This window comes from Pipistrellus kuhlii, unplaced genomic scaffold (assembly GCF_014108245.1).
Source record: "Pipistrellus kuhlii isolate mPipKuh1 unplaced genomic scaffold, mPipKuh1.p scaffold_m20_p_17, whole genome shotgun sequence".
Taxonomy (NCBI): domain Eukaryota; kingdom Metazoa; phylum Chordata; class Mammalia; order Chiroptera; family Vespertilionidae; genus Pipistrellus; species Pipistrellus kuhlii.
The window spans coordinates 18,024,241-18,044,901 of NW_023425482.1; the positions used below are offsets into that span (position 1 = coordinate 18,024,241).

At 49.3% G+C, this 20,661-nt stretch overlaps 1 protein-coding gene across 5 annotated transcripts in view; it reads right to left on the reverse strand.

Annotated features, from left to right (window-relative positions):
* The window catches only part of ZFHX3 (zinc finger homeobox 3), a 242,768-nt gene that overhangs the window by 33,411 nt on the left and 188,696 nt on the right, over positions 1–20,661 (reverse strand). For 4 of the 5 annotated variants that reach the window (XR_006741860.1, XR_004988450.2, XM_045582732.1 and 1 more), the window contains exon 5: positions 11,717–11,824. Coding sequence is in view for 3 of the 5 variants with exons in the window: in XM_045582732.1 (XP_045438688.1) it covers positions 11,717–11,824 (108 nt within the window). In the remaining 2 variants the exon portion in view is untranslated. The remainder of the gene's footprint in view (positions 1–11,716; positions 11,825–20,661) is intronic. The other variant, XM_045582733.1, reaches the window with a different exon arrangement.

Sequence of the window (20,661 nt, forward strand, 5' to 3'; positions counted from 1 at the left end):
ATAGATCACATACTCAATAAAGCCAGGCAAACGGGGTATTTGTGACAATGGAATGCTGGGTCAAACCCCAGCTGAAACCTGATAGATGTGAGCTGTGGGTTCCACCGTGAAAACTTTACAAGGAGTGGAAAAAACACTTGCTCAGCTTGTTAGGAGCCATGGCTGCCTTACTCAGCTGGTTGGTGAAGCACAAAAGGGACTGGCTTGTCCTTGTTATGGAGGGTAGAAAATTCAAAGTTGGCTTTCTAGGCCGAGAGCCACCAACCACTTTCCCTTAAATTGCGATGGGTTGGCCACTACACCTGACAAATACTGGGAGGCAGACCTGAGTCCTGGCTATCCATTTTATTCTCTTAAGCTCCTCTCTATTCCAGGCCAAAGAATTTCATTTCAAAGGGAAACACAGTTACCAATGCATGGCCTCCTCGGGGAAAGTCATGTATGCACAGAAACATCAAGTTCCAGATATCATTTGTTTCTAACACATTTGTTTGGGAAGTATTTAACCTCTAAAATATTTATTTAAAAAGCTGGCTGGTGTGAGTGCAGTGGTGTCTTAAAATATTTATTTAAAAAGCTACTCCTCCTCACATACTAATTAGAGGGAGTAGGGAAGGGAATAGGGAGTAGGGAAGGGAAGAGAGTCAATCCAAATTCATGCAGGTTTTTGCAATTTTCAAGATATGCCTTTATTATGCTCTAAGCACTTAGCATAATTAAAACAAGCTTAGTAAAGCTTGGCTTACATTAAAGAATAGGTAAGAATAGTATAATTCAGAGTTCTTATAAAGTGCCAAGTATAGCAGAAACACAGCCACTGTAACTTCACCTGATAAAACCACTCTTCCTAGGATGACTTCTCATCCGATTCAAATCCTCGCTAACAAATGACATCCGAGTCACTCAAATTTTGGCAACAGAAAACTTCAGAGTTGGACGCACAATACCAACACTTCATGCCAACACTCGCCTCATCTGTGCAACTCTGAAGCTAGGTAAGATGTGGGGCTGCTGCCTCATGAAAAACAGAGTGGAAATGGGACCTTAAAGTACCTATTTTTAGCTTTTTCTAATCATTAGCCAAGACATTGACTTGCCCTCCAAGAAAACCACAAATATTCATAGAATTCGCTTCTGTTTCATGATCTCATTATGCAACACACCGCACTGCTGGCATGGTGGGCGTTCTCTGCTGCAGGTCAGCCTCCCTTTGGCCAGAGACCTCCCTTGGGAGACCCTGGGATGCAGTGAGCTATCCAGGCTGCTGGGAAATTCCTTCTGCATTTCCTCTTCAGGGTGGAGTGGTACTTGGAACTGGTAATCACCAAAGTATTGGCCCTCCGCCTTTTGGGGGCCCTGAGGTGAGCCCACTGAGGGCCTGGGATGCTGCCTGACATTTCATCCTTGTAGAGAGGTCAAGGGCAGCTGCCATCCCCACTTCTCAACCATCAGACTCTTAGCTAAAGTACCACTGACAGCTCCTCCATCTAAGCTCCCATCTCCCAAACCAGCAACATAATGGAGGAGCCAATTAAATGATTATTAATTCATGCTACTTTCCGTAAGCCAGAGGTTCTCATCGCCTCGTGTTCCGTAAACCAGCTTGCCACCTGCCCCAGAAATTTACAGCAATCTTTGATCTATCACCATTGACCAAAGAGAGAAAAACTCATACAGCTCCAACCTCAGTATTTGAGTTGGGACAATTACTCCAGCACATGAGACATGGAAGCCTCGGTAGATCTGAAAGCGGTCATTCAGCTCATAACATGAAATGAAAGGTGCCGTGTGAGCCTTCCACAGCCACCCCCCTCAGCTCCTCAGACTCTACACAGCAGAAACGCCTGGTTTTCATAAGGCCTTCTGTGCTGTTGGACTTTGTGGTCTCCACACTGTCCTTGAAAGTGGAGCTGCTCTTGGCATTCGCGCGTGCAAGGCCCTCCCCAGAGGAGAGGCCAGGATTTCCTCTTTGCATCTCCTGCGGAGCTACTGCGCTTGATGAGTGGCCAGCGTGCTGGCTACCTTCTCTTCGTCCCCAACACACAGAACAAGTTGCTGCCAACTTGGCCTTTAAACATGCAGGGTCTCATTCTACCTCCAACCAAGCACTTAGAGATGTTCTGAGAGGACTCGGGAAACTTGTGGGGAGCGGCAAGAGGCATGCACTGCCCGCCCGGCGGGGTGACTGTCACTCCCTAACCGCTACGAGGCTGGGCTTCTCCCTTCCCAGTGATGCGTGGAGTCGGTCTTCCCTCAGGCCAGAGGTAAAAGACTAAATGTGGCTATCCCCCAGGAACCTGCCCACTCTACAGCAAACACAGACACTGTGGAAAGAAATCCAGAAGGAATAACCTCCATAGGCCCTGGCTGGCTTAGGGAAGTCTTGGTTTTTCCATGTGTCCAAGAGAATCTGTGAAAAGAGGGCACATCCCTCTGGGCTTCCCAGGTGCTGGTACCTGCAGGCCACACTAGCCTGTGCTTCAGCCCTGGGGAAGATGCAGGGAGCCACACCAGTCCCTGTGCCCACAGTCAGCAGGCTGGGAGTGGGGGATCGTGCCAGGCTGGGGGCCCGCTGCTGCCCCAGTCAGCTGCCCCAGGTGGAGTGGCAGGCACGGGCTGGCGGGTGGCTCCAGCTGCCTGCTTGCATCTTTGGGGAGAAAATAGTGCTAAGCCCTACATCAGAGGCATCAATCTGTTGCACTAATTCCTTGTTGAAATATGCATAAGGCTGCTTAACTACACTGATTTGAACTCCCAAAAGACCATCCCACAATTCAATTTCAAGATACCTTGCTCCCTCTGTGTCAGGTTTCTGAATGAACCACCATGCAGAAAAGAGCCACCACCATCGGCTAATGGTCTATTTAATAAGGTCTACATTGGGCTGCCACCATGAGCCTGGCTTGTGCCAGGAGCTGGGTACAAAGGGTACAAAGGGGCAAGACCCAGTGTCTCACTCTGAAGTATCAGCCTGCCTGCGTTTGGCCTCTTGTCAGCTGCCCCCAAGCAGCCTGTCCTCCCCTGGCAGAGCCTCGTGGGCGGTGCACAGATGCCACCTGCGGCTGTGGTCATGTCCTGTGAGCATGGCAGCCAGGGTCGGGATACAGTGGGGTCTGCAGGATCACACTGCCCTCGGGCTTAATTACAGGTTTGTGATGAACAGGGACTTGGAGAAAACCAGAGGTTTCTCCAAGAGGCACGTGACCTGACAGAAGAAAAAGTCCAGAGGTACAAGATGTACGTCAAAATGAGGGGCAGTGTGGGCTGTTCTGGGACCAGGCCAAAGTTAATTACAGAAGCTCATCCAGTCCCCATCGAATCAAACACTAATTAGGATCATTGGGATCTCTGAGCCCTAACCCAGGCAGATTCTCAGAGACTGGGATGTGACAACGCTCAGTTTTACAAAAACTATCTTCCTAACTTACTAAATATTAAAAGTGAAACTGAACTTGTGAACACATAACATCTGGGTTCGGCGTGGCGACAAGATACCAAGAGCTCTGACCTTAACTTTTCAGTGTCCCTAACAAACCAACCTCCCCGCGATCCGCCAAGGACTTCTTGCTAGTCCAGGAGTGTAAGACTGTTTGGGAAGAAAGACATCACCGGGTCTCTGTAAGGCTGGAGAGTGGGAGTGAGTCTCCACTCCTCCGTAAGGTTAAGGTGGCAAGGATACTGGAAACGTCTCCTCTTGGAATTTTGTACGCACAGAGAGGGAACGCCCCACCAAGCCATATCTATATCAATGCTTCTCGGTCTCCACTGAGTCCCTCGCTCAGCGGGCTCACAGTGCCCCAAAGGCCCAGGACCAATGATTGGTGTGAAGGGGGGTCGGGCTCTGGTGTGCCTGCAGGGACTCCTCAGGAATGGACGAGTTCACGTGCTGTTCTCCCGTGGCCACGTTCTCTGCGCACAAAGGCACCGGTCCCCTGGCTGAGTCACAGCGCTCAGGCGTTTGCCGCGCTGGCCGCAACCTCCTCAGATCCCGGCTGTGTGACCTGGAGCATTTCACTTGACTACACTGAGCTCTCGCTTTCCTCATCTGTCAATGGGATATCAGTATCTACTCACAGGGTTCGGTGAGACTAGCTAGAGAGATCAGGCACGCAAAGCCTACCAGAGTCTAGCACGTGGGGTGAGCTCACACATTGGTTGCTATGGTTTCATTCTTAGAAGTATCTATGGGAAATAATATGGGTCCACATGTAGCCACATGAAGATAGAGTGAGGGGAGAGGTCGGGTTTAAAGAAAGCAGACACCTAGGTTTGCCTTTTCTGTATATCAACATGGAATAATCCTACTAGCCCAAGGGTTTGAAGTCTAGAAAGCAAAAAGTAAAATAACTTGGACTTGAAAGTGTGTATGGTTAGTATGCTGTTTTCCAGACGGACTGTTAATGAAACGTTCCAACTGTACAAAGCACTTTCTAGGTGCTGGAGAGAACAAAAATAAACAAATGAGGGCTGGGGAGAGGTGAACAGGCAGAGCAGTGAGAATACACTATGTGGTGCTATAATGACACCATACATGTGTCCCAACCCATGTGTATACACCCCCCAAGAGTGAGCTCTGAGGTACACCATGGACTTAGGGGATTATGATGTGTCACTGTAGGGTCACCATTTATAAAAATGCACCATCTAGTGAGTGAAGGTGATAATGGGGGAGGCTGTGCATGTGTGGGGATAGAGAGGGTAATGGGAAATCTCTACTTCTCTCAATTTCGTTGTAAACTTAAAACTGCTCTAAAAAAAAAAAAAAAAGATTAATGCCACATAGCCCCGATCATTAAGAGTTACAATTCTGTCTGACAACTAGAGAAACAGGATTTCCATGTTTCCTCTTCTAATCTTCCTACAAGAGAAAACGACTACTATGTTGCATGTTCTTTTGCTTTATAATCTGGGGGATAATGGCTGACCCAGAGGTAAGTTGGGATTTGATCACAAATCCGACACCCAGGAGTTCCCATCTCTGAGCCTCGGTTCTCCAGCCTCAAGAGAAAGGCCTTGTTGCACCAGGAAGAAGGTGCAAGTCTCACAAAGGAGCGCTGATACCCCGGGAGAAAGATACCAGGGTATTTTTTTAAAATCATGACCATGATTCTGATAATAGAGGTGTCTCCCCCATCAGCACCAAAGCTCAAACTAAAACAAAGTGGAGAGATTAGCATGGCCCCTTTCAAGAACAATATGCAAATCTACAAGGTATTTTCTGTAGTGATGAAAAATGATCTGCTCCCTAATCTACATTTTCACAGCCTTTTATTTATACCGCGATGATAATTCCCATGACACTGTAACATAGCTATGTAATTACAAACGATGCCCCTTCTAGAAAGTGTGTTCCTTACTTTTTTGTACATCCTGTATCTGACTTAGATATCTGCACAAAAATATTTGCGCAAGAGATGTAGTCCCTTATCTCTCCCATGACTTAAACAGAAACCCTCCGAGCCAGGACCCTGAATTACTGGAATTCAGGCGAGTCCAGATATGCACCACACCCTAGATCTATTTTTCCTTCCCAACATAAAAATAGTCCAAACGGTTTGTTTTCAATTGTGAGACAGAATTCTGCCTGCAGTGACTATAAGCATCCAAGTTATACTGAAAGTGGCCTGGAAAATAAAAAAGAGGGTAGAGGCGGGGACAAATGGACTCTGGAAAAGCTGGCATAGCCACACAATTCCAGTCTCTGTGCAAAAATGTAAAACCAAACCGGTTTCTGGTGGCAAGAGCTCCCGCATTCCCTTGCACGCACCCTCCTGCAGGCACATTTACTTCTGTGTGAGGTAGAGAAATGGGACCAAGTGTCCCAAGGATGCAGAGTCAGGCTAGAAGGATTTGGTTGATGGTGGTAAATGGCCTGGTTTCTAGCAAACATCAGGCTCAAAGACACTGACATGAGTCTTTAAGGATGTCTCCACTGACATCCTCATCACACTAAGCTCTAAAAAAGCCATTCTGTCAGCTGACCCAGCAATGCAGGCCAGCTGACAGAATGTGGAGCTCTGCGGTCCCCCAAAAAGGGCGGCGTGGCAATATCTGGCCTCCATGGAAAGAGCTCTGGACTCTCCCAGGCCTCCTGATCCACACCCTCTCAACCAGCCAGGCAGGGAAATCTTCCACACTCCCAGCACCCCGATGTTACACATGAATATTCTCTAAGATTCCACACTACTGTTCACCATCTCTCCTCTAATTATACTTCTAAGGAGTTCCAGAACTGCAAGAAACCACTGAGCCCAACCTACCTTTTCCAGATTTGGAAACTGAGGTTAGAGGTCTAAGGTCATGCAGCAAATCTTTGTGGTAGAGTCAGACCCCAAGCCCTGGGCTTCTGACTAATAGCCCAGCAGTTTTGCTAACACATAACACTTCCTCTCAGTACATACCTTCTTTTGTCTTTATGGATTCAATTTCTTAAGTATATTTTTCAGTCCCTTTCCATTCTCTGTCACAGATTACCCTGAGTTCCCCATACAATGACATCGCTATTACACAAAGTTGCCAACAACAGGGAGAATGGTGGCAGGGCTGGTAATAGATTTGCATCAGGATGTGCCTGACCTGCTTTTTTTCAACCTCAGTAATTAGAAAGGCATTGGGACTGTAGGAATTACTCAGATGCAGTGAGAGCGGTACACTATACATTTATGTTAAACATGTCAAATCCGATTGAAATCGTGCCTGCCAGCACCATCTTCCATAAACACACTTCTCTCCAACAGTCGCCCAGACCTTGCCAGCCCATTAATACCTCCTTTAATAGCAACCTTCCACAGATTCCAATCAGGGACGCTCCACTGCACTAATTGCTCTATGTTAGGTGAGCATCCTGAGCTTAAAAAACCCTTGGAGGCATTCTCCTAGAAAAACAGCACTCCAACCACAATCCTCACTCAAAATGCTACAAAAATATAAGCATGGGCATCCTTTAGGGGTTCCCGAAGCATTTTCAGGGTGCTAGTGTAAGTTGGGCTGTTCCCGCCATTTTGTTTGTTTTTAAAGCGCCAATACTCCCCCTCGTCTTGTCTCAAATTAGTTTAACTAGACCCGGCTTGGTGCTCTGTTGCCGGAAACCATAGCGGCTCAGGATTTAAATAACCATCTTGCTGTGATTCTTTGCCAAGAGTTCAATTTTTCCCCTAATTATTGGTGATAAAGCATCACATTAATTGTATATCACTTAATTTATAGCAATTAATGATTGACTGAGCAGTCACTGCATTAATTATTGTTCAGTGGCTGACACTGGGGGCTCTTCAATCTAGAAGACACACTTTCAAATCCACACTGCTACAGAGAACAAGGGACCATTCTCACATTTCAAAACAAAACCACAGAGTTAGACGGTGGAAGCGACTGTGCATTAGGGGAGAGGCTGTGTTTCACGGGACCCACAGGCCCCGAGGAGACGTGACCCTGAAGCGTTCACAAGGTTGTGCACACGTGCCAGCACGCGCCATCGTGGGAGCCAGGCTGGGGCTGGTGGGTGCTTCTCGTCCACATTTTACAGCTGAGACACCCAAGGCTCCAGGAGACCAAGGCCCTCGACCAAGGTCATTCGCTCCATGACTCCAAATCTAGGGAGTTCTGCCCCTGGCCTGTGTGCTCTCCGCAGGAGCACAGCTCTGAGTTACAGGAGGCTCTGAGTTACAGCTCTGAGTTACAGGAGGCTCACTCGTCTGGAATGCGCAGGGGCGGTGGGGTCCCTGCTGCCTCCGTACAACTGAGGAGAGAGCTGCTGCTCATGCTTCGGAGGAAGCGGACTCCAGACCAGAGACCAGCCTGCGCTGTTCTCAAAGGTGGTGCGCACACAGGGGAGAGAGTGGGCCGCACCCAAGGTAGAGTAAGTGGCAGAGCCCGAGTGCAGATCTGGGCCTGACCATGTGCCCTTGGGCCACTTGCTTGATCCCAGGACTCAGTTTACTCATTTGCAAAATGATGGGAAGAGGGGGCTGGTTACTTACAGTATCTGTTTCACGGAGAGGGGAGTGAGAATCAGTGACATAATATATTCATATAGAATCTATATAAAGTAATGCTTCCCAACTCTGTTTCACATCATGGCACACACAGAAAAGGGTGGCAAATTGGTAAAACAGATAAAGTTGCAACTGACGCAGCACCAACAGCCCCCTGCCCCCCTCCCCCCCGTCCCCCCAGCCAACCAAGGGCTGTGGGGACAGCACCTGTGTCCTTGTGAGCCCTCAGGGGAGGCCTGCGGGGAACGGCAGGAGTGAACACTCCAACGGTGCCTAGCAGGGGTAGAGCTAATGCAGCCTTCATAACCGGGAATTACACCTGCCTGCACTCTTCCGGGTTGTCATCTAGAGCTGGACTCGCCACCAGCCACACACGGCTGTTTTCATTAAACTTAATAAAACTTTAAAATTCTGTTTCTCATGGGCACTAGCCACCTTGTAAGTACTAGTGGCTACTGTACTGTCCAACACAGAAAGTTTCAAGGGCAGCACGGGTCTCAGTGAGAGTTCTCATGGCAGTGGGCGGTCCCGAAATGCCCCTGGAGTGTGACAGTCCTGGAGGCGAGGCCTGTAACCTCACAGAATGTGGATCAGTGGAACTCTACCCAGTGTCCAGCATGTGGGGAGAGTCCCAGCCACTGCCCGTGGGGACTGACGCTGCCGAGATTCAAACCACTGCCTTGCTGTCTTTCTGCCACCCAAGGAAAAAGACCTGCCTGCTATAGAAAAGGAGCCCAGAGAGGGTTACTAAGAGACACTAAGAAGGAAACGAGGAGTCCCATTCCAATGCAGAAATAGCCAACTAAAAAATTTTAGTAAAGATTATCTATTCCTGCACAAACCCCCCAAACTACATAATCAATAGCTGAGAAAATGCCAATTAGCCAGGCCCATTTGAAATGTTATTAATCTGCATCATGAGCAGCCACTAATCAACAGAACAAATTGTGAAATCACTATTTACTTATCTGCCAGGAGGAAGCACTACCCATCACAGTTAATCAGATAGGAACAGCTCAATTTAGGGAGTAAACGAAATAAAATAAAAAAAAGCAGACATTTTTCATAAAATACTGAAGATCCCGAAGAAAGCTCAGGAGAGGTGGCTGGCCCCCACATCGATTCCAAGATCAAATCAACCAAGTCCTTTAGTAAAGCCTATCATTACACACTTAAGACAATAGAAACAAAATCATGCTTCAGGTCAAAAGAGGATCATTTGTGGGAGTTGAGACAAAATTTTCCCTTCTCTCTTTATTGCTGTGCAACTGGCAAGGTGCACCTCCGAGTTACTCATTCATTCTCTGCTTGCCTGGATTGTCTCCATCTTTTGGAGATCAAGTGTGACCTGTTGTATGAATGAATGAATGAATGAATGAATGAACGAAAGTGATTCAAATGAGTCGCCCTCAATCACGCTTAACCTGAACTGGTGTAAGCAGGGGTGGGGACTGTCCAGCCAGTGGGTCGTATAAGGCCTGTGAAATCTTTTGGTCTGGCCCTGCCAAGGCATTAAGGATGAGTTAATCAAATGTTTGATCAATTACAGCAGGCTAATTTTTAAGTTTATAATTTTGTAAGGCCTTTGAATGATGTTATAAATATCCAAATGGCCCTTGGCAGAAAAAAAGGTTCCCCACCCCTGGATTAGAGAGACATATACAAAGTACTCTGCAAAAGGTTTGGCGCACAGTAGGTGCTTTATAAATGGCAGTTACTTCCTGTTGTTTTCTTGGTGTCCTTAGCATACGGAATGCAGGAAACTGTGCACCAAAGATCATTTGCATGATCTCACTACATCCTTAGTTACTGTTCCCTCCCAGCTTCTCAACATCCCCAGAAGCCACACGCTGCCTGTGCCTTTCACGTTCCTATGGGAGATGACTAGTTCTCCCAATCTGATTTAATTAAACTATTAAAAACAACACCAAAACCCTTCCTATTATAGAGCTTACTATATGTGAGGCACTGCTCTGACACTCCCATATTCAAGTAATCTACATAGCTACCCTGTGGAAATGGGTACAGTTTTTAGTCACCATCCCATATGAGGAAACTGAGGCCTGGAAAAGGTAAGGTACCTCGAGCAAAGTCACAGAGCTAGTAAGTGGCAGAGCCAGGATCTGAAACAAGGCATCCAAACCATAAAAACAAAGGACAGTCAGCTTGAAAGGTTACTCAGTCTTCAAACTGAGATTGTGAAACCCTCTTCCCTGGGCAGGTGTGTTTAACTGCTATCTGTATGCAAAGTCTGTCCAGATCACGCCTTCATAGTACAGCAAAGACTGGGGTCTTGGTCCATGCGAAGCCACACAGGACATCCCTTCCCCGACACTCAGGGCCTCTGAGCACAGACATCCAGGCCCCACTCCCTGGTCCTTACAAACCTCCCCAAGGCGCTGATGCTTGGCCCCCAGCGCTATCTCAGGCTCAGGCCCTGGATACCCAGAGCCCAGTGCCAAGGAGACAGCAAGCAGCGTGGATGTAAGGTCCGCCTAGTGCTCCGCCCACGCTCTCAGCACCCCTCCCGTCCTTGGGAGCTGCTCTCTACCTCTGAGTGTCTCTCCTCCAGGCGGAACAGCCCTGATTTCTCCAGCCTCTTCCCAGAGGCCATATTTCTCAGCCTTCAGTCATTTTCATTGCTGTCCTCTGGCCTCCCTCCAAGATTCTGTATCTCGTTTAAGGAGTGGAGGCCAACCCTGAACATGATTTAAGGACCGTCTTGCCTGGAAAAGTAACAAAGGCCCAACCAATACAGACTCCAGAAGGTAAATATTTTCTCAAAAAAACACGCACACCCTGTATATTACAATATTAATAATGGAGGGCAGTAAGGCTTAGCACAATAATTTCTGCTGCTTGTCATATCGTTTCCTCTAATTATTGTGGTGGCTTCTGGGAGACTTATCTGTCCCGATAAGTCTTCTCAGAAATGATTTTGCTCCTCAAAAACCCTAAGCTTTCCTTCTTAGTCTCTGCTCTTAGCACAGGAACCCGGTCATCAGGAGAGAGGGCCGGTTCCCTTTTTTCAGCGCCAGCTTTTCCAGAAATAGCACTTCCTTTCCTGACTTCTCCATTGCTTCTGCTCTTGGTCAGATGGCCTCTTGCCTGGCTGCACTGCCTGCCTCCCCTCTGGGTGCATTTCCAGGCGTGGGTGCTCACGCTGGGGAACAGGATAGGGCACACAAATCCTAACCAGGCCACAAATGTAGATTAATAGGCCCCAAATTTGATAGGCCCCAAATGTAGATTTCCATTAATGTAGATTAATTCACAGAAGCCTACCCTTCACCACAGACTCCTTCCGAGACTGGGGTGACCCCTATCAGGTTCCACATGGCAAATCCCTCTGCTGGGCATGGCAGCAGGTGGGATAGGGGCCTAGATCCTAACCAGAGAAAGAACCACATCCGGGGCCAACAACAGGGAGGAGCTGCTGAAGAAACGTGACCTCACAAACACTGAAGCCCTCAACGCAGCCAGGCCCCTAGATGCTCAGTGAACAAGATGGTTTGGGGTCATTTTAGAAAATCTTTACATATTCTTTAATAGAACAGGATAGAAAGAGGATGAAGGTGACTACTCAGAAAAGGAAAAATGGAATTCCCCAACATGCGCAGAGGCAAGCTCTCCGGGTGGACTTAAGGATGCATCTGCCCCCGGCCCGGCAGCCTCACCCGTCCCAAGAGGAGCAGGGGCTCCGGGGCGGCCGCACACACTACCTGTCCACTTGCCCTGGTCCTTCTCGCCTCCGCTCTCCGGGTCTTTGGCCACCTCCTCTGGGTCAGCGGCTGCTTCGCTGGGCCCTTCAACATCTTCAATGGCTTCTTCTGAAACAGAAGGGGGAAAATGTTGATTAAAACTAGACAGAAGGTGAAGGACTCCTGGCTCCTACTCCAAAGAACTACCAACCACAAGACACAGACCCGATGGCCGTGCCTCCTCTCCTCCCATGGGCTGAGGCCGGAGCACTGGCTACGCCGAGGCCTGGGCAAGCAGTGGGCTGTCCTTCCCGCTCCCCGGCCTGAGAGTGGGACTCGCCCTGGACATGTGGACGGGAGGTTTTCCCAGATGGGTTCCGAGTGCCTCATTTCAGTGTTTCTTATTGAAAAGCCAATCCTGTTGAAGAAATACTAGTAACTCCATCCAAATTCCTGAAGTTGCCTGCGAGTCTTTTACACTTGAAAATGCAAAATGTGACACTTGAAGGTGCAAAAGAGAAGCTTCTTGCCTGGCTCCAACCCCAGTGCGTCCTGGCACTGAACGCGACTCGACTCAGGCAGTGGCCCCTCATAGGCTGCACAGTGCCTGCACACGTGCCAGGTTGTGGCGGGAGGGTTTGTGTGTGTTTTTAAATAGTCACCAAATAGTCATTCATACTCTGAAGAGTCATAAAATATTGGTCATATGATTTCATCAATGTGAGGAGTTCTAGAACATGACATCTGTGGACACATCAGCCGTCAGTGGCAAGGAGGAGAAAAAACGGCAACAGAATCATACACTTTCCTTCTGAAGTCACTCCATTCGTTACCCACCGCTGGTTTAAAACTAACCAAGGGAATTTTCTCCAGCTCAGCACACAGTGCTTTAGTGAAGGTAGAGGAATGGCCATTTCCAACAGCAGGTCAATCATGAAGTAAAATGCCACCTGCCCGTGTGGGGAAGAGGATGAGACATTCCAGGTGCTGAGGGAGAGGGAGGGAGACATGTTCCTTTCTCTGTCCTGGCCCTTTGGATTGTTATCCAGCATAGTCACTGGGAATGGGCTGGTGAACGAATGAGGCTGGCAAACCACGGCGGGAGAATGCTGACATGTACGGCACATTGAAGAGCACAGCTGCCTGGGTACAGCCATGTCAGCTGCCATGTCCATCACCTGAGGTTGGTACCAGACCAGAGCCATGGACACCTGGTTTAAGGTCCAATCTGGGATGGTGGGTTTGGGGCTCTGGCCCATGTCACCCTAGGTCCATCCCTCCAACTGCAACTTCACTTTTCAACATGTCAAGGTGTAATACTCTCTAACCCTTCAGAAAATAGCTTCCAAATTTTATCTCACGATGGAAGTCAAAAGTGTTCAGAGTAAACTGACTTCAGAGAGTTTATAAAACACTTGAGGGAAGAGGTATCTATTTGGAGTCAGATTTTCCTAATTCTTCCTGAAGAGACAACAGAAGTCTAAAGACTGGAAACTGAACTAGGGGTCAAGGAACATTCTTTCTTCATTACTTCCAATAGGGGATTTATGAGGCAGTCACGGGGAACTCCGATGAAATAAGATACTGATGATTTTCATCTCCAACTAAGAGGACTCCAAGTATAATTTCTATATCTCCTTTTTTCCTTACTGTATCATAAAGTTAACATCTTCTCCCCATACCTACACTTAGTTCAAATAGAGAAAAATCAAGCAACCATAGTTTGAAGTCAATCAGATATACAGAGCCATGTTAACACTATACTCACTATACTTCATTAAGTAGAGAAACACACACACATACACACACACATACACACACACATGCCAATAGAGCAAAAACAAGCAAGTTACACAGTATAATGTATTTACCATCTTAACTATGTTCAGGCAGGATGTTCAATGCATATTTTTAGGCATTTGATACAATTGTTCAACACTATAATTATTAAAATCCATCTTTGAATGGTGATGCTAGCATTTAGCCCATTGATATTACTAAGCTGGGTCTACCCAATGCAGCTAGGTCTCTTAAAATATACTCATTTGCCCTTATATCCAGAGACAAAATATCTGAGGTACTGGTACATTTGATTAATTAGATTATGCAAAGAGATGACACAATGGTCTCTGCTCTCCACACACACACACACACACACACACACACACAATCACCTTAGATGGGGACAGTCTGACCCCACCAAAGTGGAGAATGCCCTGACATGGTATGAACTGTGTTTGAAGGTGCTGTTTTGCGGAAGAGGGAAGGAATCTGCCCGCACCGAGGGGCTGTGTCAGGCCAGCTCCTCTCTCTTGGGCCACTGAGCGGAGTTAAGAACTCATGTTTGGAAAGGCCCAGAGAACTGGGCAGTGCCAGAGTGGCCATATCTATCCAAAGACAGGCTGAAGAGCAAGCACCTCACTGACGCAGTGAGCGAGGAAACCACGGAGCTCTCTGACTATTCCGAGTCCCTGCTCTCTGAACCTATGGGGGCTTTTGTTTTTCCCCTCCCCACCCTACTCCAAGCAGAAACATGAAGGCAGCTGAGTCTCAATGAGGCTAGTCCAGATGCTGATTTGCTTCTCTTTCTTCCCCCTCCTTTTTAACATTTAAAAATAAAGTATTCTTTTCGAGTTCTTAGGTTTAATATTATCATTTGTGCATCATTCACTAAAAGACTATTATATGCTTGGTGGAAGAAATGCTTAAGGAACTCCTGGACAAGCCATCTGCCTTTGAGCAGTGTCCTCAGCCCCAGCCAAAAATCCAGGTCCCAGGAAGCCAGGCGGGAGCTCCTTGCAGTTCCACCTGTGCCCTACAGGTGTCGCCCTCTGCATGGCCAGGCCTAGAAGGGCAGCTAGCTAGCTGCAGGAGGCAGACTCTGTCTGGGATGCCTAACCTGAGCATGTGGAAGTAATATACGAGTGAACTGTCTGGTCCTGGGGAAATAAAATAGGACATTCATAAGCAGTTACACCATCTGTCTTTATACCATCATCATCAACAGCAAGACGAAAAATAGCTCTTTAAAATGGATGAAAGCCCAGGCTGTCAGTAACCAGCAAACTGTGAGCTCTGAATACCAATAAAGGCAGAGGAAGATTAAAAAACAGCGATGCAAACTATGAATTCGTCTGGACAGCTCGGGCTCACAAGGCTTTGCAGGCAGGGTATGTTTTATTGCCCTCAAAAGCCTCAGGCAGCCTCACTCACTGAGACCCGGGCCTCAGGCACCCTGGGAGGGGCCTGGTCTCCCTGCTCTGGAGACATGTGGGAACCAGGAATGTGATGGCACCGGCTCTGCCACAGGGAGCTGTGGCCACACTCGGAGCTCCCAGGGCTGCTTATCTGGCCTGTTCCTTTCAGGAGTGCATATCTGATAGCCATCCCGGCACAGCCAAGCCTAGAGGAGGGTTCTCGCCACATGAAGTCCGTGGCAAATGGCCAGGGTCAAGGCAGAAGTCAATACCGTTCCTATAATATCAGCTACTGACAGATGGTGGGAACAAGTAAAGACCTGATGGACCGACAATCTGGTTTTATCTGGAAAATCCTGTCTTTCCTTCAGAAAACAAAGCTGTTTCTTCACCAGCACATACAGCAGCCACCAAGCCCAAGACAAAAGCATCTCCTCCCCAAAGGGTTTAATAATATTCAGAACCCAACCAGAATGCAGCAGGAATGCTCGCCGAGGGCTCAGCCATGCCCGGGGTGAGAAGGTCATCTCGGCTCCCTCTGCCCGGCCTGCTCTTGGCAGGAGGCAGCAGGCCCAGCGCATTCCAGACAGAGGAGGTTCCTTTAACGCCCCCCCTCCGCCCCTCCCCAGAAGCTGCTTGGATGGCTACACCCCACAGTAGCCCTCAAACTAGGCACACACACCCCCCCCCCCCCCACTAGCCCCGGCCTCCTGCTTGGATGTATTTTTATGCTGAAGGGCTGGGGAAATAGAAACAAATCTTGAATAACTGTGAGGTCTTCCTGGTGTCCCTTCAACTTACATGCAAAACTGGCTGAAGGCCTTTAAAAAATCTGTTTCCATCACCACCTCCTTTTTACAACTGCTTCTCCCAGACAGCACCCAAGCCAAACCCTACCTGCTCACGTCACTCACGTCTCCCCGTTAAGGCAGAGACCTCAGGTGTACGAGTCTCAGTGGGTAAAACATATTCTAAAAGGGGAGCTAAGGTTTTGGGGTGTTGATACCACAGATCCAGAAAATTTCCCTTCACTCAAGGTTTTGCTGACCACAAATGTGAAGCGTTCTCCTAACAACCCTGGCATGCTATTGAAGAGGAAGGTGATTTCTGATGGGTGGTGAATTCTCTGCTCCCAAAGGAGGTGGGTGTGCCACCTGGTGACCCCATGGAGATTTGCAAGCATTTCTTGAACAACCTGGAGAGTGATTTTGGGAAGGAGCTCCAGGCAGAAGCAAAATCAGAGGTGGCATCATCAGAAAGCCAGCACTCGCCCCACCGCGCACGCTCCCTGGATGTGTTACCCCAAGAAAACTCGCCAGTTGCTAAAAAAAAATGGTATCATTCATCCAACAGCTGGGGCCGAGTGCCACGTCCTCTGGGTGTATTTACAAATCGCTTACAGACTTGAAGGAGGGGGAGTCAATCAATGACGAAGACTAGTCCCTCTGTTCCGAACTCTTAACAGGATAATGTAGATTAATTCAAACCTTCCCCCGAACCTGACAAAGCCCCTTAATGCCTCGATGTGAAAGAAATTTGGAAATTCTTCTATCGCGGTGTCTGTGCCCAAAGCTCTCAGGCGATCGCGTTTCTTAAATAATACACCAGCCTGGGTCCCTGAAGAATGAAATTGTTCTTTCCTCTCTCTTTGGGGGGAGCGATGTTGGAGGGTGGGGCTGAAATAAAGTGCGTTTGCCTGTCGGCAGGCTCAAGAGCTGAGAAACATTAGCTGTCATGAACCACAATCAAATCAGGTTTGAAATATTTAGCAGTGGCTTGGAAAATGCGCGGCGCAGCTCTGACAGGCGAGATGTGCACAGACACCCACTTTCCATTATAATGGAAATATCAGGCCTGTTCTGAATATGTATAACCCAGAAAAATGTATTGATTTTTCATTCGGCATTAAAAAAAATGAAATAGCCTGCAGCTGTCAAAAGCCTTTTGTTAAAAGCTCATCTTTCCTGGAATGAGGTTTACCAGAAATAAGTTTTAATTGTATATAGGCCCTCTTCTTTGAAAAATAAAATAACCAACCAGCTCACTTTTCAGATAGGGTTAAAGCTTTTCCTTTCTCCGTTTCCAACCTAATTAACCAAGGACAACCACCCAAGCGGGAGGGAGACGCCAGCACATTCTGACCAGCAGGAGCCACACGGAGGGAGGGTAGCGGCCGCTTCTGCTTGGGGTCTCCGCAGGGGGTGGCAGGACGAACTCGTCGACTGTGTCTTGCCCCCTTGTTTCTGTAACTCCTGGGCAGGTGCCGGGCTCTGTGGCTCAGCCTCCAGGAAGGACTCGCCATGGCCCAGGGGTCGTCCTGAGGCACCGGCTGGCACAACGGGAAAACGGGGCCCAAACTCAGCATGGCCAGCCCTCACAGACTTCCTCTGTTACCAGTAGGAAACCTCTGATGGCTGTAATATGCTACAGAATCCACATGCTCTGTTCTGTAAATACAGGTCAAATCAAATTCCGGTATACAAGATGGCTGCTCATGCCCAGAGCAGTTACTAGAGGAGTGAGGAAGGTCCGGGCATTACAGTTCTGCTACAATAGAAGCTGTATGGGCACATGATGGACAGCAGCCCTGCTGCTCCCACTCCCGCCCTCGTCTGGTTTGCTCTCGGCCCGGGAGGAGGGGTGAAGGGTGGCGATGCTGTGGCTGTGCCCACAGGGTGCTCTCCCTCTGTCCCCACTGCACAGTGACAGCCAAGCTAGGGCGCAGTCCCCTAGTCTGCACACCTTCACCCATGTTCACTCCATGGTTTATTCCACTGGAGGTGGGGGGGGAGGGGGGGGGGGGACGCGGTCTTTCCAGGCCTGACAGTGTGGCCAGCGGCTGCCTGAGAGGTGGCTTGGAGCGATTAGGTTTTCTGGATGAACAACACCCAGCCCCAGAAATTCTCACTTAAAAAAAAAAAAAAAAATCAGGGTGGTGTTGCTTACCTCAGCTGTAAATTACTCTCTTAACACATCTTACGCTTAGCATGATGGTAAAGGTGGCTACATGTTCTCATGCACGTATGTGGCATTAGGAACTTACAGATCTATCTGGAACTTCTCTGTGGGCAATCATCTGAATATTCTTTTTAATTGCCGGCAAACTTTGGCCACTCTGTTTTCTGCATCTTAATAAGGTATAGATAAATGCCAAGTCCCAAGACAAAGAGCTCAGATCCAAGTCCACACTGGGGAGTGGACATTCTGAGATACAGCTTATTCCAGTCCAGGCAGGAAACCTTACAGGGGTGAAGGTGAGGGTAGGTGTGTGTCAGGGGAGCGGGGGAGGGCAGGGCTCCTAGCCTGGCGCACTCATTTATTCCCCTTCCCCAGCGGAGCCCAGGGCATTCCAGGAAAAGCACGCCCTCCAGTGGATGCCAGCAAACGGGCCTCCTTCGTCCGCCTGCCCCGGCCTCGCTCTAATCCCGCTCCGGTGGGACCCCTGGCTCTGGGTCTAAGGGGCAGAGGGGTCTCCCTTCCAGTCCCCCTGGTCTTTGGCGTTTTCCATTTTCTCGGCCATTTCTCGGTCCTGTAGGACCCCCTCTACCAGCTGGCCTGAGGTCAGGCTCCGCTGGGGGCCCTGCAGGGGATTTCCCATCCGGGCAGCCTTCTATAAAAAAAATAATAACAACTGTGGCCAAACTGCTCCCCGGTTGTTCTAAGATGGCATTTTTAAAGATAGCTGCCAGCCCTCTGAGAGGTCAGAGGTCGAGAGCAGGAGGAAGAGGAGGACTATGAGATTAGGATGAGTCTTTCACGTGGATTCTCTAAGTGATCATCTCACCACAATCGCCATGGTGTTCATTTACCGACTCCACGCGGGCAGCAGCGCCCGGAGCCTCCGGACAGGGCCTGCAGCTTCCCACGGGCGGCCGGGCCCGGCCGGGCACAGGCACGGCTGCGGGAAAGCCCTGCACTGAGGGAGCTGGCCTCCTGGCCACCCCACCCCCAGCCCCTTCCCGGCCCCCACCCTGGCCTTGGCACCAGGCTAACAGCATCGACATTCTGAAGGCAACGCCGGGTATTATTAAAATGACTAATTGGAGAATAGAGACCATTTATGCTTTTGTATATTTGAAGATCTTGCCACTGTTTATAGAAACAAGAAAAATGGGGACTGTGCCGCGAGGGGAGCCTGGGAAGGCTGCGGAGGCAGCCGGGAAGGGGGAAGGCACTCCCGGGACAGCCTCTCCCTTTGCTTTGGGCGGAATGGCGCCTTTGACGTGAGCAGGGCGGAGGGAGCGTGCTCTGGGTCCCCAGCCCCGGCCGGGCAGGCCTCTGGGAGAGAAGGCCCTCCGTGGCAGCCGGCGAGGGCCCGGGCCTGCCATTTCCCCACCTTCACCGACACGCCGCTTGGTCATTTGAACAGTTTGTCAAAATGGAGCTAGAATTAAGGGGGAGGGTGGGGGTCAAGAGAGGAGAGAAAGGGAGGAGACGCCCCGAGCCGGCATTGCAACAAGTCCCATTTATCTGTGTTCTCAGCAAAAGCACCTGGGCTGCCCCCTGCAGAACCGCAGAAAGGATAAAAGCCAGCGCGAGGTGACAAAGCACAAGGGAGCGGAACATGTCGCTGACTCGCCTGGTGGCTATTCACAGGGTTTTTCTTCCTTTCTTTCTTTCTTTTTTTTTTTTTTTTTTTTTTTTTTCGGGAACTGAAAGATGTGCGCTCCGGTTTGTAAAATGCAGACTGGACCCGGCGATGGTGCTGGGAACCACACTAGACATGGGGTGCGGCCTGGTCCCGGCGCCGAAGGAAACGGAATTCAGGGGATCAGGCCCCTCGCGTCTGCACCGAGCCGGGTGGCTGCTGTTACTTTCACACATGAAATGTGAAAAAGGCAAATCCCCCAGCATGTTTGTAGCGGAGCGTGATGTGATTGTGTTGTCATTTATGGGAAATAATCGCAGGCCCATCTCCCGCTCCCCTCACCCCCCCATTTTCCAGTCCAAATAACCATGAAAAATTACACTTCAATGTCAGGGCGACGACAAAGGAGGCGCGCTCTCGGGGAGCTCAGCGGATTTGCAGGGGTTTTTCCTTTCTTTGGACAAAAACTACCTTCAATTGTACTTCGTTTAAAACGTGATCTAACAAATGCATTTTGACAAGCCCCTTTCTCTTTCTCTCCTTTCTTTCAATCTGTATTTTGCACAGTCAAACCTCACACCAAACTGGAATGTTCTGGGAAGAAAAGGCATGCAAAATGGAAGGACTTGGAAACCAAGAAGGGTGGTCCCCCCCATTAAAACAAAGCATGGAGGACAATGATGACTGACTCAGGGTGCTGCTGAGAAAGGGAGGAGGGGGCAGAGTAAAGGGCCATGCCTTAACCACAGAACATCTGAGAGGCAAAGGTGAGAAGAGCTGGCTGAGGAGAAGGAGGAGGAAGAGGAGGAGGAGAAGGAGGAGGGGGAGAAGGAAGAGGAGGAGGAAGAAGAGGAGAGAGAGAAGGAGGGGGAGAGGAGGAGGAGGGGGAGGAAGAAGAGGGGAAGGGGGAGGAAGAAGAGGGGGAGGGGGAGGAAGAAGAGGAGGAGGAGGAAGAGGAGGGAGAGAAGGAGGGGGAGGGGGAGGAGGAGGGGGAGGGAGAGGAAGAAGAGGGGAAGGGGAAGGAAGAAGAGGGGGAGGAGGGTCTCCATGGAAGGCCGTTCTGTGGAGCCGGGAGCATCATCTAAGGATCTGGATGTGCTGTTGGAATTGTGGGTCGTGATCATGTGGGCAGTGCAGAGGGGAAGGCCCTGGGATAGGGTCCCACTTCCCTCCTGGTCCCC